General features: G+C 42.6%; 1 protein-coding gene across 11 annotated transcripts in view; it reads left to right on the top strand.

The window, feature by feature from the left end:
• LOC145337795 (ryanodine receptor 1-like) overlaps positions 1-12,115 on the top strand; it is a 448,949-nt gene that overhangs the window by 291,285 nt on the left and 145,549 nt on the right. For all 11 annotated transcript variants that reach the window (XM_080182647.1, XM_080182646.1, XM_080182643.1 and 8 more), the window contains 3 exons: positions 2,826-2,875; positions 9,365-9,425; positions 10,672-10,910. In XM_080182647.1, coding sequence (XP_080038773.1) covers positions 2,826-2,875; positions 9,365-9,425; positions 10,672-10,910 — 350 coding nt within the window. The remainder of the gene's footprint in view (positions 1-2,825; positions 2,876-9,364; positions 9,426-10,671; positions 10,911-12,115) is intronic.

Genomic DNA, 12,115 nt, shown 5'->3' with positions numbered 1-12,115 from the left:
CACATGTCTGCAGAACCCCCTGGGCCCTGTGTATGATGGGCTGGATGGTGTAGATTCACCAAGACTATCTTCAAGAAGTAGAATCTGCTGTAACAGGTGTAAATTCGCCCATTCACAGCTTCTGGATCCAGCCTCCATCTTCTTTAACTTACCTGTACTGCCCCACTGGATCATTGACAACTAGAGAGCTTGGTTGTCTCTGTCTCCTTTTAAATCGATCTAAATGTTTCAGTCTCCCAGTTTTGCTTTCCAATTTCAGTTTCCACCTTCACAAACAGGAATGTTCAGGTTTCCTTTCTCAGTTTCCCTTTTCATTTAGGGTATGTCTCAAAAATACAAGCTTTCAAACCACAGATTCCACCATAATCGCTAAAGAATCCCATTCCTGCAATGTTGTGATCATTTATATCTTTATCAGTGTTCCTTCTATAACTTTTGTGAGAGATCTACCATATTAGTTTGTAAGGGAGCCATGCCCAGATAGGAGAGGGCAGGACTGAAGCTTGGTGAAAGAAACCCCTTCCTCATGCTCCAGAGAAGTTGATTCCTTTTTCTCTCAAGTGAGGCTAACTAATGATTCCCTTTCCTTGAAAGATGTTTTAGAACTTTGCATGTTAAATGCAGCATCACAGATTTCCCATGTTACTTAACAGGATAATTTCGCCTACAAAAGGAAATTCACCCTATAAAACAAATGAATTTTTTGGAAAATTTAAATAGATTATTGATAAATCTCGTAAGCAAGCGTTTGGACCTTCAAACAAGTTGTCTTTCTACCTGATGGTCATAAAGAGAAGGCTCTGCATCCAAAAGTGGATCTCTGCATGTTGAAAATGTGAAGTTTTAGAACTTTGGAACTTTGTTTTAGAGCTACGTGTCGCCATTTGGTACTGAACCTTGCTGTATAGAACATAGAACATAGAACACTACAGCACAAACAGGCCCTTCGGCCCACAAGTTGCGCCGATCACATCACCTACCAACCTACAGACCTATCTATAACCCTCAATCTCATTAAACCCCATATACTCATCCAGAAGTCTTTTAAAAGACCCCAGCGAGTTCGCCTCCACCACCACTGACGGCAGCCGATTCCATTCACTCACCACCCTCTGAGTGAAAAACTTACCCCTAACATCACTTCTGAACCTCCCTCCCCGCACCTTAAATCTGTGTCCTCTCGTAGCGACCATTTCAAACCGGGGAAATAGCCTCTGAGAGTCCACCCTATCTATTCCTCTCAACATTTTGTAAACTTCTATCAGGTCACCTCTCAACCTTCGTCTCTCCAGGGAAAAGAGTCCCAGCTCCCTCAACCTAACTTCATAAGGCATGCCTCCCAGTCCAGGCAACATCCTTGTAAATCTCCTCTGCACCCTTTCAATAGCTTCTACATCTTTCCTATAGTGAGGCGACCAGAACTGCGCACAATACTCCAAATGAGGCCTGACAAGGGTCTTATAAAGTTCCAGCATTACCTCCCGACTCCTAAACTCAATCCCTCGATTAATGAAGGCCAGTACACCATACGCCTTCTTGACCACCTCCTCCACCTGCGAGGCCGATTTAAGAGTCCTGTGGACCCGGACCCCAAGATCCTTCTGCTCCTCAACACTACTCAGACTTCTGCCCTTGATAGTGTACTCGTTCATCCCGTTGGTTCTGCCAAAATGGACGACTACACATTTATCCGCGTTGAAGTCCATCTGCCACTTCTCCGCCCAGTCCTGCATCCTATCTATGTCCTGCTGCAACTTTTGCCATCCTTCCAGATCATCCACAACACCACCGACCTTCGTGTCATCAGCGAACTTACTTACCCATCCCTCCACTTCCTCATCCAGGTCATTTATGAAAATGACAAACAACAAGGGTCCCAGAACAGATCCTTGAGGCACTCTGCTGGTGACTGAGATCCTTGAGGCACTCCGCTGGTGACTCTTTGACCTTGTTATTTGATATTCAAAGGATCCAACAGAAAATAGTATGAAAAATGTTAATTATATCCGGATTTCTGAGAAAAGACACATGCTGTCAAAGTTTCTCATTTTGCACTCATCAGGAAATGCATAACAGTACTAGATTGTAAAGGGAATAGCAGTTTCACACTGCATGAGAAGAGAGTGCTGATTGGTTGACAAGTGGATGCTGGTCGAGGTGTCGCTACAGAGAATACATAAGTTAATTGAGAACTGACTATTAATTGCCAAGCTTTGGTTAAATTTGAACCAGGCAGGCTGACTCTGGTCAAGGTATTCCAACTAGGAAATTGCTGTGCCTCATTTTGTTTAGTTGAAAAAAGTGCAAGGTGTATACAATGTTCCATCTGTCTGTAAAGGACAAGGCCCTTTGTGTGAATATACATTGTGAACCTGACTGGAAAATCTTAAATTGGTTGACAGTGTAATTCTTAGCACACTCAGGATTGTTTAGCAAATGCTGTCCAATCTCAGACCATACCTAATGGTGGACACAGTGCTGAGAGGGCTAATGTACTAAGTTAGTGTGTTCTGAAGTGACAAACCAAAAGGAACCAAATCATTGCAAATGTATTTTAGAATTAGCTTTTTTTTTAATGAAACATTTGTCTTCGGGATGAAGGAACCTTGTCTGTGTTATAGAAGCAACTTTGTCCACTTTTTAATTTGCAAGTAAAATAAAATATGCACCTCTAGCTAAAGCTATATAAGCGTTCACGTTCTGGACCAGCCTAGCCTGATCTGCTTCAGGCTTCCCTCACTGTTAATTCCTTTCTAATGATAATAATTGTTGCCAGTTCTCAAACCTTCTCATTTCTTTTCTTCCTGATTGTTTCTTTACTTCAGTATCTTCTGCAAACTCTCAGCTTTGATCAGACATAGAGTCTCCCTTTTTGGTAAGCAGCATGGAGTGTTGGAGCATAGTGTTTGTTACCGACTGAAGCTTGTACTGTTGAGTTACGCTGTCATTCTGTCTGTGTGAAACTTTACTTTCCTCCCACAAGCAAATAACATTGTATTGAAATGACAATTTGAAATCCAAAAGTGGAAAACATAGTGTAGTTTTATCCCATCTTTATTTCCTTCAGCACATTTTAGCTAATCTTATGTTGGTCTTTTAATTCGGATTCTGGGAGGGCAATGTGCAACATTTAAGCCTTGAAATTTTTGGAAGTAGCCCTAGAACAAACCCTTTAGACCCAGTCTAAGGGGAGGCGATGGCCTAGTGGTATCATCGCTAGATTATTAATCCAGAAACTCAGTTCTGGTGACCTGGATTCGAATCCCAACATAGTAGATAGTGGAATTTGAATTTGATAAAAAGAATCTGGATTTAAGAATCTACTGGTGACCATAAAACCATTATCAATTGTCAGAAAAACCCATCTGGTCCTTTCAGGAAGGAAATCTGCCATCCTTAGCTAGTCTGTCCTACATGTAACTCCAGAGCCACAGCAATGTGGTTGGCTCTCAATGGGCAAGAAAATGCTGGCCCAGACAGCGACACCCATGTTCCATGAATGAATTAAAACAAAAATTAAAAGATCAACATGAAACACTCAAAAGAAAGCAATGGACTTCATTTTCACAGTTTCTTGTGCCTCATTTTCCATTTCTTGTGCTGTAAGCAGGTTATTAAATGGCATTGGTTTCTGCAAATACTCAACCCTTAGCATATTTGTTCATCTTTATGTGCTTATAGTGTGGTGTGGACATTCGAATACTATAGTATGTTTCTTAACTGTTTGGTGTACCTGTGTCATGATAGCTTGGACTGAAGTATGCCTCACTTAACAATTTGAACAACAGAAATGTTGGCAGCGATCCTCCCAAAAGTGCTGAATTGGTGGGAAAACTGTTCTACATCACAACTGTTTTTTCAGTGCAGCTTCACGCTCGAATCTCTCCACTCTGTGCAATGCAGAAGCATATGCCAAAAGTATATACCAGTGATAAGGAAGGACTGTAGAAAAAGAGATAATCTGCCATGGATATCTTAGGAAATAAAGGAGGGTATCACATTGAAAGAAAATGCACACAAAGTGGCAAAGATTAGTGGGAAGCTAGAGGATTGGGAAGTCTTTAGAGGTCAACAGAAAGCCACGAGAAAAGCTATAAAGAAAAGTAAGATGGATTATGAGAATAAACTAGCTCAGAATATAAAAAGAAATAGCAAAGGTTTCTACAAATATATAAAACGAAAAAGAGTAGCTTAAAGTAAACATTGGTCTTTAGAGGATGAAAAGGGGGGTGTAAAACTGGAAATGAGAAAATGACTGAGGCATTGGACAAGTATTTTGTGTCGGTCTCCACAGTGGAAGACACAAATAACAGGCCAAAAATTAAAGACAAGAAGGCTATGGCAAGTGAAGACCTAGAAACGATTATCACAAAAGAGGTAGTGTTGGGCAAGCTAATGGGGCTAAAGGTAGATAAGTCTCCTGGTCCTGATGGAATGCAACCCAGGGTACTAAAAGAGACGGCAGTGGAAATAGCAAATGCACTAATGGTAATTTACCAAAATTCGCTGGACTTCTAGGGTGGTCCCCGCTGACTGGAAAACAACAAATGTGACGTCACTGTTTAAAAAAGGAGATAGACAAAAGGCAGGTAACTATAAGCTGGTTAGCTTAACCTCTGTAGCAGGGAAAATACTTGAACCTATCTTAAAGAAAGAAATAGAGAGACATTTGGGTATAAATATTGTCACATTGGTAAGACGCAGCATGAAGGGCAGGTCATGTTTGACTAATTTGATGGAATTCTTTGAAAACATTACATGTGCAGTATACAATGGGGAATCTGTGGATGTGGTGTACCTGGATGTCCAGAAGGCATTTGATACGGTGCCGTACCAAAGACTACTATGTAACATAAAGGTGCACAGTGTTAGAGGTAATGTATTAGCATAGATAAAGGATTGGTTAACTAACAGAAAGCTAAGAGTGGGGGTAAATAGGTTTTTCTGGTTGGCAGTCAGTAACTAGCAGTGTGCCTCAGGGATCAGTGTTGGGACCGCAATTGTTTATGATTTACATAGATGATTTGGAGTTGGGGACCGTGTAGTGTGTCAAAATTCACAGATGACACTAAGATGAGCAGCAGAGCAAAGTGTGCAGAGGATGCTGAAAGTCTGCAAAGGGATGTAGATCGTCTAAGTGAGTGGGCAAGGATCTGACAAATGGAGTACAATGTTGGTAAATGTGAGGTCATCCATTTTGGTAGGAATAACAGCAAAATGGACTATTATTTAAATGGTAAAAAAAAATTGCAGCATGCTGCTGTGCAGAGGGACCTGGGTGTCCTTGCACAGGAATCTCAGGGAGTTGGTTTGCAGGTGCAGCAGGTAATTAAGAAGGCAAATGGAACTTTGTTCTCCATTGCTGGAGGGATGGAGTTTAAAAACGTCGAAGTTATGTTGCAGTTAAGGTGCTGGTGAGGCCACACCTGGAGCACTGTGTACGGTTTTGATCTCCTTACTTGAGAAAGAATATACTGACACTGGACGGGGTGCAGAGGAGATTCACTAGGGTGATTCTGGAGTTGAGAGTGTTGGCTTATGAGGAGAGACTGAGTAGACTGGGGCTATACCCATTGGAATCCAGAAGAATGAAGGAGATCTTACAGAAACATATAAGATTATGAAGGGAATAGATAAGGTAGAGGCAGAGAAGTTGTTTCCACTGGTGGGTGAAACTAGAACTAGGGGGCACAGCCTCAAAATAAGGGGAAGCAGATTTAGGACTGAGTTGAGGAGGAAATTCTTCGCCCAAAGGATTGTGAATCTGTGGAATTGCCTGCCTAGTGAAGCAGTTGAGACTACCTCATTGAATATTTTTAAAGCAAGGATAGATACATTTTTGAACAGTAAAGGAATTGAGGGTTGTGGTGAGTGGGTGGGTAAGTGGAGCTGGATTCACAAAAAGATCAGCCATGACCTTATTGAATGGGGCCAGATGGCCTACTCGTTGCCTAGTTCTTCTGTTCTTATGTTTAAAGGTCAGAATTGCGACCTTTAAAAACCCGAGGAAGGGTGGGGTTATTCGCGCTGGAGTCTGACAGTCCTGGAACTCTGCACATGTGCAGTGGTCCCTGATATGTCACTTGCCCATTTGCTGGCCAGCCCGGGACTCCTGCAGCGCTGCCCCTCCAGCATCCATGCTCTCCCCCCCCCACCCGATCAGGGTCCCCACAACAATTCCTGGTTGACTCCCCCCCACCCTGGAAGGCCCCAATGTCCCGTTTCCCCTCCCCCTTCCTTCCCCAGCAGTGGCAATCCATCCACCCCCGTCACTCCAGCAGATTCCCCCACTGATCACCACCCCCAGCATGCCCCAATTGCTGTCCTCCCTCTAGCCCAGACCGATCCCAATTCAGAGTGGCAGCGGGACCCCCGAACCCCACCAGTCGCAGCTGGGCCCCACCTACAATAGGCCCTGCCCCTTTGGCACTGCCCAATACCTGATGGGCTGCGCCATGGTGCCTCCTGGACAAGGGCACTTTGCCCCTTGGGTAGTGCCGGGGGCACATGCTGGTACTGTCAGGGTGTTATGCCCAGGGGGCAACCCCGCCACTGCCCAACTGTCGAGGGACCCCGATTGCACCCCCTGCCCCCAACTTAATTCCAGCGGGGTTTCCCGGTAGTTCTCCAACGTGGAAAGCTACTCTAAACGCTACTGGATGAAGTACTGGTGGAGTGGGAGATTCAGTCGGAACCGGCAAGTTCTGTGCCAGGTCCATTAATCACATGCAACATACATTCAAATGACTTGCTTGTCTTCTCGTCGGTTTCCAGTGCAGTCTCAACTGCACCTGTTCTCCAGCTCTGGGAGATGCGCATGCATTCACGGTACATGTACAAATCCCAGAAAAAGGCTGTCACACGACTCTCCCAACCAGACCCACCGGAAAATTTACGAGTCGCAATGGAAGAATTGGACCCGATTTTTCTAACTTAAAGCAAGGGAGAAATTATGCAAGTGAATAGGCTTGGCTCAACAAACTGAAACAACTTAGGTAAATTAATCATTTCGAATTGTGAGTAATTGGGCACGATCTTACCAGTCATTCATGCCAGGCTCCTGCTGCAGCGAGGTCAGAGAATTTGGCGCCCAACTAAATCTCCATTCTCTGTAGTGGGATGGGAAAATCCCGCTGGTGTGGAAGGCCGAAACATTCCGATGCTCATATTTGTAGATGCCTCCACGCTTAACATGTGGAAAAAAGAACTCAGCGACCCAGGAAAAAGTTCATGTTTCATAAATTCTTCAGTATTATGCATTAAAAAGTAACATTCTTTAACCTATTTGGAAGAAGAAAAACATACTCTTTAAAAAAAGAAATTTATAGATGACCCATAGGAGCACTAAATTGATTAGCTGCTTTCAATAAGTTGATACAATTTGTGTCTCATTGATTTGAGTCGGTAGTAGTCACATTTGCCTAGGATAACACCTGCATCAACTCATAATTAACAATAATCAATTTCTAAGTATTGTTGACCTTTCTTATATGACTGACAAAATATTTATTTGATGGAGTATATATTACTCATTATTGGCAACAGAAAATTACCTTCTTTGGTTCTTATTTCAAAATTGAGGCTAGTATCTTTGGCTTTTCAGAAATACAGCAATAGTACAATATAGATGATTGATCCATGCAGGATATTTCAGCAGCCTTATCCAATAATAGTTTTCACCTCCGAGTATCATAGCAAGGCACACTTCTATGGATCTTCTCTCCCTTGCGTCATGATAGTCCCAATAGTGAAGCTTTCCAAAGTTCCTTTTCATCTGACCTACCAACCTGGTTCATGGTTTAGCCACTTTTTGGGAAAGCCCCCAGCTATCTAATGTTGTTGAGCTATTCATAGCTTTCGAGGTTTTCCCTTTTTAGCCAGTTCACACAGTAAAATGAAGAGCTCCCCTTTCCTTTTCTTCCAAACAGAAAAACTGGCCTCTTCCTGAGAATGATTTGCTGTTTCTCCTCACAAGAATTCCGTGTTCTTCCTCCTGTTTCTCCCTGTTTTCCCTTTGTGCCTGTATCTATGAACTGATCTTCTTTATCATCCAGTTCTTCTACTTGTAGCTCTCCTTTGTTTCTGCAGCACTCCTTTGCCTGCCAAGCAACCTTCCTGTTGGTGCTGCTTCTGGGTCAGTTGTTACCAGGCCACATGGATCACTATTTCCTAATATCCAAGAAAATTAAAATAATCCCTTTTCAATTAATGCAAAGTCTTAAAAATTATTGAAAACGCTAGATTCCACAGAACCTCGAAGTAAATTACAATTTTTTCTTACTTCGCATCACACATTCTTTGATCATTTTCCTTTGTCATACTATTGGGTTTAAACACAATACTTTATCTGTCCTTTTATTAATCTACTTAACTTTTACAATTTAAAGAAAGAAATAATTGTATTTGAATGAATTGGTGTTAAAAATGTGGTCACTGTTGTAACGTTGTGCACAGATCTGTTACAATGCCTCTGAGCTCCCACAAATAGCAATGAGATTACTTTCAATTTTGGTGCAGTTGGTTGACAGCAAGTTGTGTCAGAAAACTAGGAGAACTTTCTGCTGCTTCTTATAACCTATAGGACATTTTTCATCCACCCTACCAGACGGAAGTACCTTCCTTTAATGTCACATTGTTTGATATTCAGTCTTGGATGGAACAGGTACTCAGTACTGAAGAACCAACCATGATCATTCAAATTTCTGAATTAGTTCTGTAGACCCTTGACTTGGAGGTGAGACTATTAAGTAAACCAAAATTTATATAATTTAAACAAAACTATTCAAAGATCCAGGCAAAATATACACTGCCATCCCAATTTTGTTTGTTGATTTACAAACCTGTCATTAGTCTGACATGTACAGATGCTGACATTGTATTTTTGTGGGAGCTAAACTTGCGTGCAATTTCTAAATTCTTACCGCATGTACAGCTTAATACAAAAGGAATTGTTAAAACAGCAATTAGCAATTGACAGAAGTTTATACAATTATGAGGGCGTGGATAAGATGAACAGTTGGAAGCTTTTTCCCAGTGCAGAAATGACAATCACAAGGGGGCACAAGTTCAAGATAAGGGGGGGGAAAGGTTCAGTGGAGATGTCTGAGGAAAACATTTCGCAGAGGGTGTTGGGGCCTGGAATGCACTATCAAGTGAGGTGGTTGAGGCAGATATGTTAGTGACATTTAAGGTCTATCTGGATAGGCACCATGAACAGGGGGTATAGAGGAATATACACGGTTGGTCTGGATAGGACAACGTGATTGGCGCAGGCTTGGTGGGCCAAAGAGCCTGTTCCTGTGCTGTAGTGTTCTTTGTTCTTTGTACCTGAGTAACTGCTCAACTGTTCTAATTTCTTAAACAGGTACTGATGCCCCTGCAGTCATAAACTGTTTGCATATTTTGGGAAGATCTCTGGATGCCAGGTGAGTGCATTTTTGACTCCTTGAAGCCCTGGGTTTGAATTGTACCTTGGGCAATACTTAATGAGCTCCTTTTGTCTGACAGCTCAGCTGTGGTGTTATTCATTTTTGTTGGCAATCCCTTTTAATTATGCAGTATTATTTGGATAAATCTGAGGCTGCTCACCTTGGAAGCAAAAACAAGAAGGATTATGACCTGAATGGCTGTAAATTGGGAGAGGGGAGTGTGCTGTGGGACCTGGGTGTCCTTGTGCACTAGTTGCTGAAGATAAGCATGCAGGTGCAGCAGGCGGTAAAGAAGGCAAATGGTATGCTGGCCTTCATTGTGAGAGGTTTTGAATCCAGGAGCAGGGATGTGTTGTTGCAATTATACAGGGCCTTGGTGGGGCCACACTAGAGTATTGTGTGCAGTTTTGGTCTCCCGTTCTGAGGAAGGATGTTCTCGCTCTCAAGGGAGTACAGCGAAGGTTTGCCAGGCTGATTGTGGGGATGGAGAGACTGATGTATGAGAAGAGATTGACTAGGTTAGAATTGTTTTCACTGGAGTTCAGAGGAATGAGGGGGTAATTTCATTGAGACTTATAAAATTCTAACAGGTCTAGACAGAGTAGATGCAGGAAGGATGTTCCCGATGGTGGGGAGTCCAGAACCAGGGGGTCACAGTCTGAGGATTCGGGGTAGATATTTCTTCACCCAAAGAGTGATGAGCCTGTGGAATTCATTACCACAGAAAGTAGTTGATGCCAAAACATTGAACATATTCAAGAGATAGCTGGATATAGCACTTTGGGTGAATGGGATCAAAGGTTATGGAGAGAAAGCAGGATTAGACTATTGAGCTGGAACATCGGCTGTGATTGTAATGAATGATGGAGCAGGCTCAAAAGGCCGAATGGCCTTCTCCTATCTTCTATGTTTCTATTACTTTCTGCCTAAATTTTACCCCTGTCCCCCCTCCAGGTAAGCACCCCCCCCCCACATGCTTTCTCAATGGAGCCGCTGGTTGGGACTCTCTGGCTGTTCACGCCAGTAGGATTCTCCAGCTGTTCACGCCGGTGGGATCCCCTGGTCCTGCTGTATTGATAAAAGGCCAAATTCTCCGTTCCCGCCAGTAGCAGCAGCAGGGCGTGAACGGATAGGGAATTCCGGCCTCCAACTATCTAAGCATTGCCAACTATCAGCAGGCATTCAAAGAATTTTTCTCTTGTTAGAAATTTGATACATGGACATATCTACTTGTCATTAACAGGACTGTGATGAAATCTGGCCCTGAAATAGTAAAAGCAGGGCTGCGGTCATTCTTTGAGGGAGCCTCCGAAGATATTGAAAAAACTGTGGAGAATCTGAAGCTTGGCAAAGTCTCTCAAAGTCGAACACAAGTGAAAGGAGTTGCTCAGAATGTCAACTACACTACAGTGGCTCTCTTACCTGTCCTGACCTCACTGTATGAACACTTGGCACAGCATCAGTTTGGAGATGATATTATGTGTAGGTATTGAAATGTGTCACACCAATTGTGCTAACAGTTATGTACATATATTTTGCACACTAATCGGTAACAAGCTACTTGATAAATATATTAAAAAACCTTCTACAGGCACACACTTCTCCCAACTTTTTCTATATGAATTCCTCGGGTGGCATGGTAACACAGTGGTTGGCACAGCTGCTTCACAGCTCCAGGGACCCGAGTTCAATTCCTGGCTTGGGTCACTGTCTGTGTGGGGTTCCTCCGGGTGTTCCAGTTCCCTCCCACAGTCCGAAGATGTGTAGGTTAGGTTGATTGGCCATGCTAAATTGCCCCTTAGTGTCCCTGGATGCGTAGGATGGAAGGATTAGTGGGCATATGTGTAGAGGTACAGGGATAGGACCTGGGTGGAATTGTTGTCGGTGCAGAGTCGATGGGCTGAATGGCCTCTTTCTGCACTGTAGGGTTTCTATGTTCACATTAATAGAAAACTGCCTTTGTATAGTTGTAACACTGTAACTACACCCTCCTGCCAGCAGGCATGCTAAAATCCCACTACTTGCAGTTTGCAGGAGAAAGATTCTATTATAAAAGTGACGAAGGAAATTTATAGTGAAAATAAGGACAGAATGATTGTAAAATGGGACCGGATGATCTGACAAGCCTGGCCCACTTCTTAACCCTGCTTCAACTGATGACTATGTCGGAATTATCTTGTGTGCAATGGGAACAACTAATTGTATACTTAAACTTCATACTTAGGTCAAAAGTCGCATTACAGATGAATGTTGCATTTTGCATACCAATGATCCACTTTCTGGTCCTGCTGTTATACTAGAAGTTCGTATCCTGGTCTTGCTGTTTGGTGAACGATTTAAAATATACACCCACTTCTCAATAAAGCAATCCATATTAAAAAGTTCTACCAAATAAATATTAACTATGTTATCACAATTCAATCAATATTGAATGATCCCTTACTATGTGTAATGGAGCTATGCTTTTTGTTTAAATTCAAAAGGGCTGATGCTGCATAACAATTTAATAACAAAATTATAAATGTGACTGTAATGACTCAATGCACTTGATCCTGTAAATGCCAGGGCTAGCAAAGTGTAGCTATGGGGAGAGATTGGATAGGTTGGGGTTATTTTCCTTGCAGTGAAGGCTGAGGGGTGACTTATTAGAGGTGTACAAAGTTTTGAGGGTAAGAGATCGAGTGAAC

The sequence above is a fragment of the Carcharhinus amblyrhynchos genome, unplaced genomic scaffold (assembly GCF_965287045.1).
Source record: "Carcharhinus amblyrhynchos unplaced genomic scaffold, sCarAmb.v2.hapA scaffold_75, whole genome shotgun sequence".
NCBI classification, from domain to species: domain Eukaryota; kingdom Metazoa; phylum Chordata; class Chondrichthyes; order Carcharhiniformes; family Carcharhinidae; genus Carcharhinus; species Carcharhinus amblyrhynchos.
The sequence above is the reverse complement of the archived record's forward strand: the minus strand, read 5'-3'. Positions and strand labels throughout refer to the sequence as shown.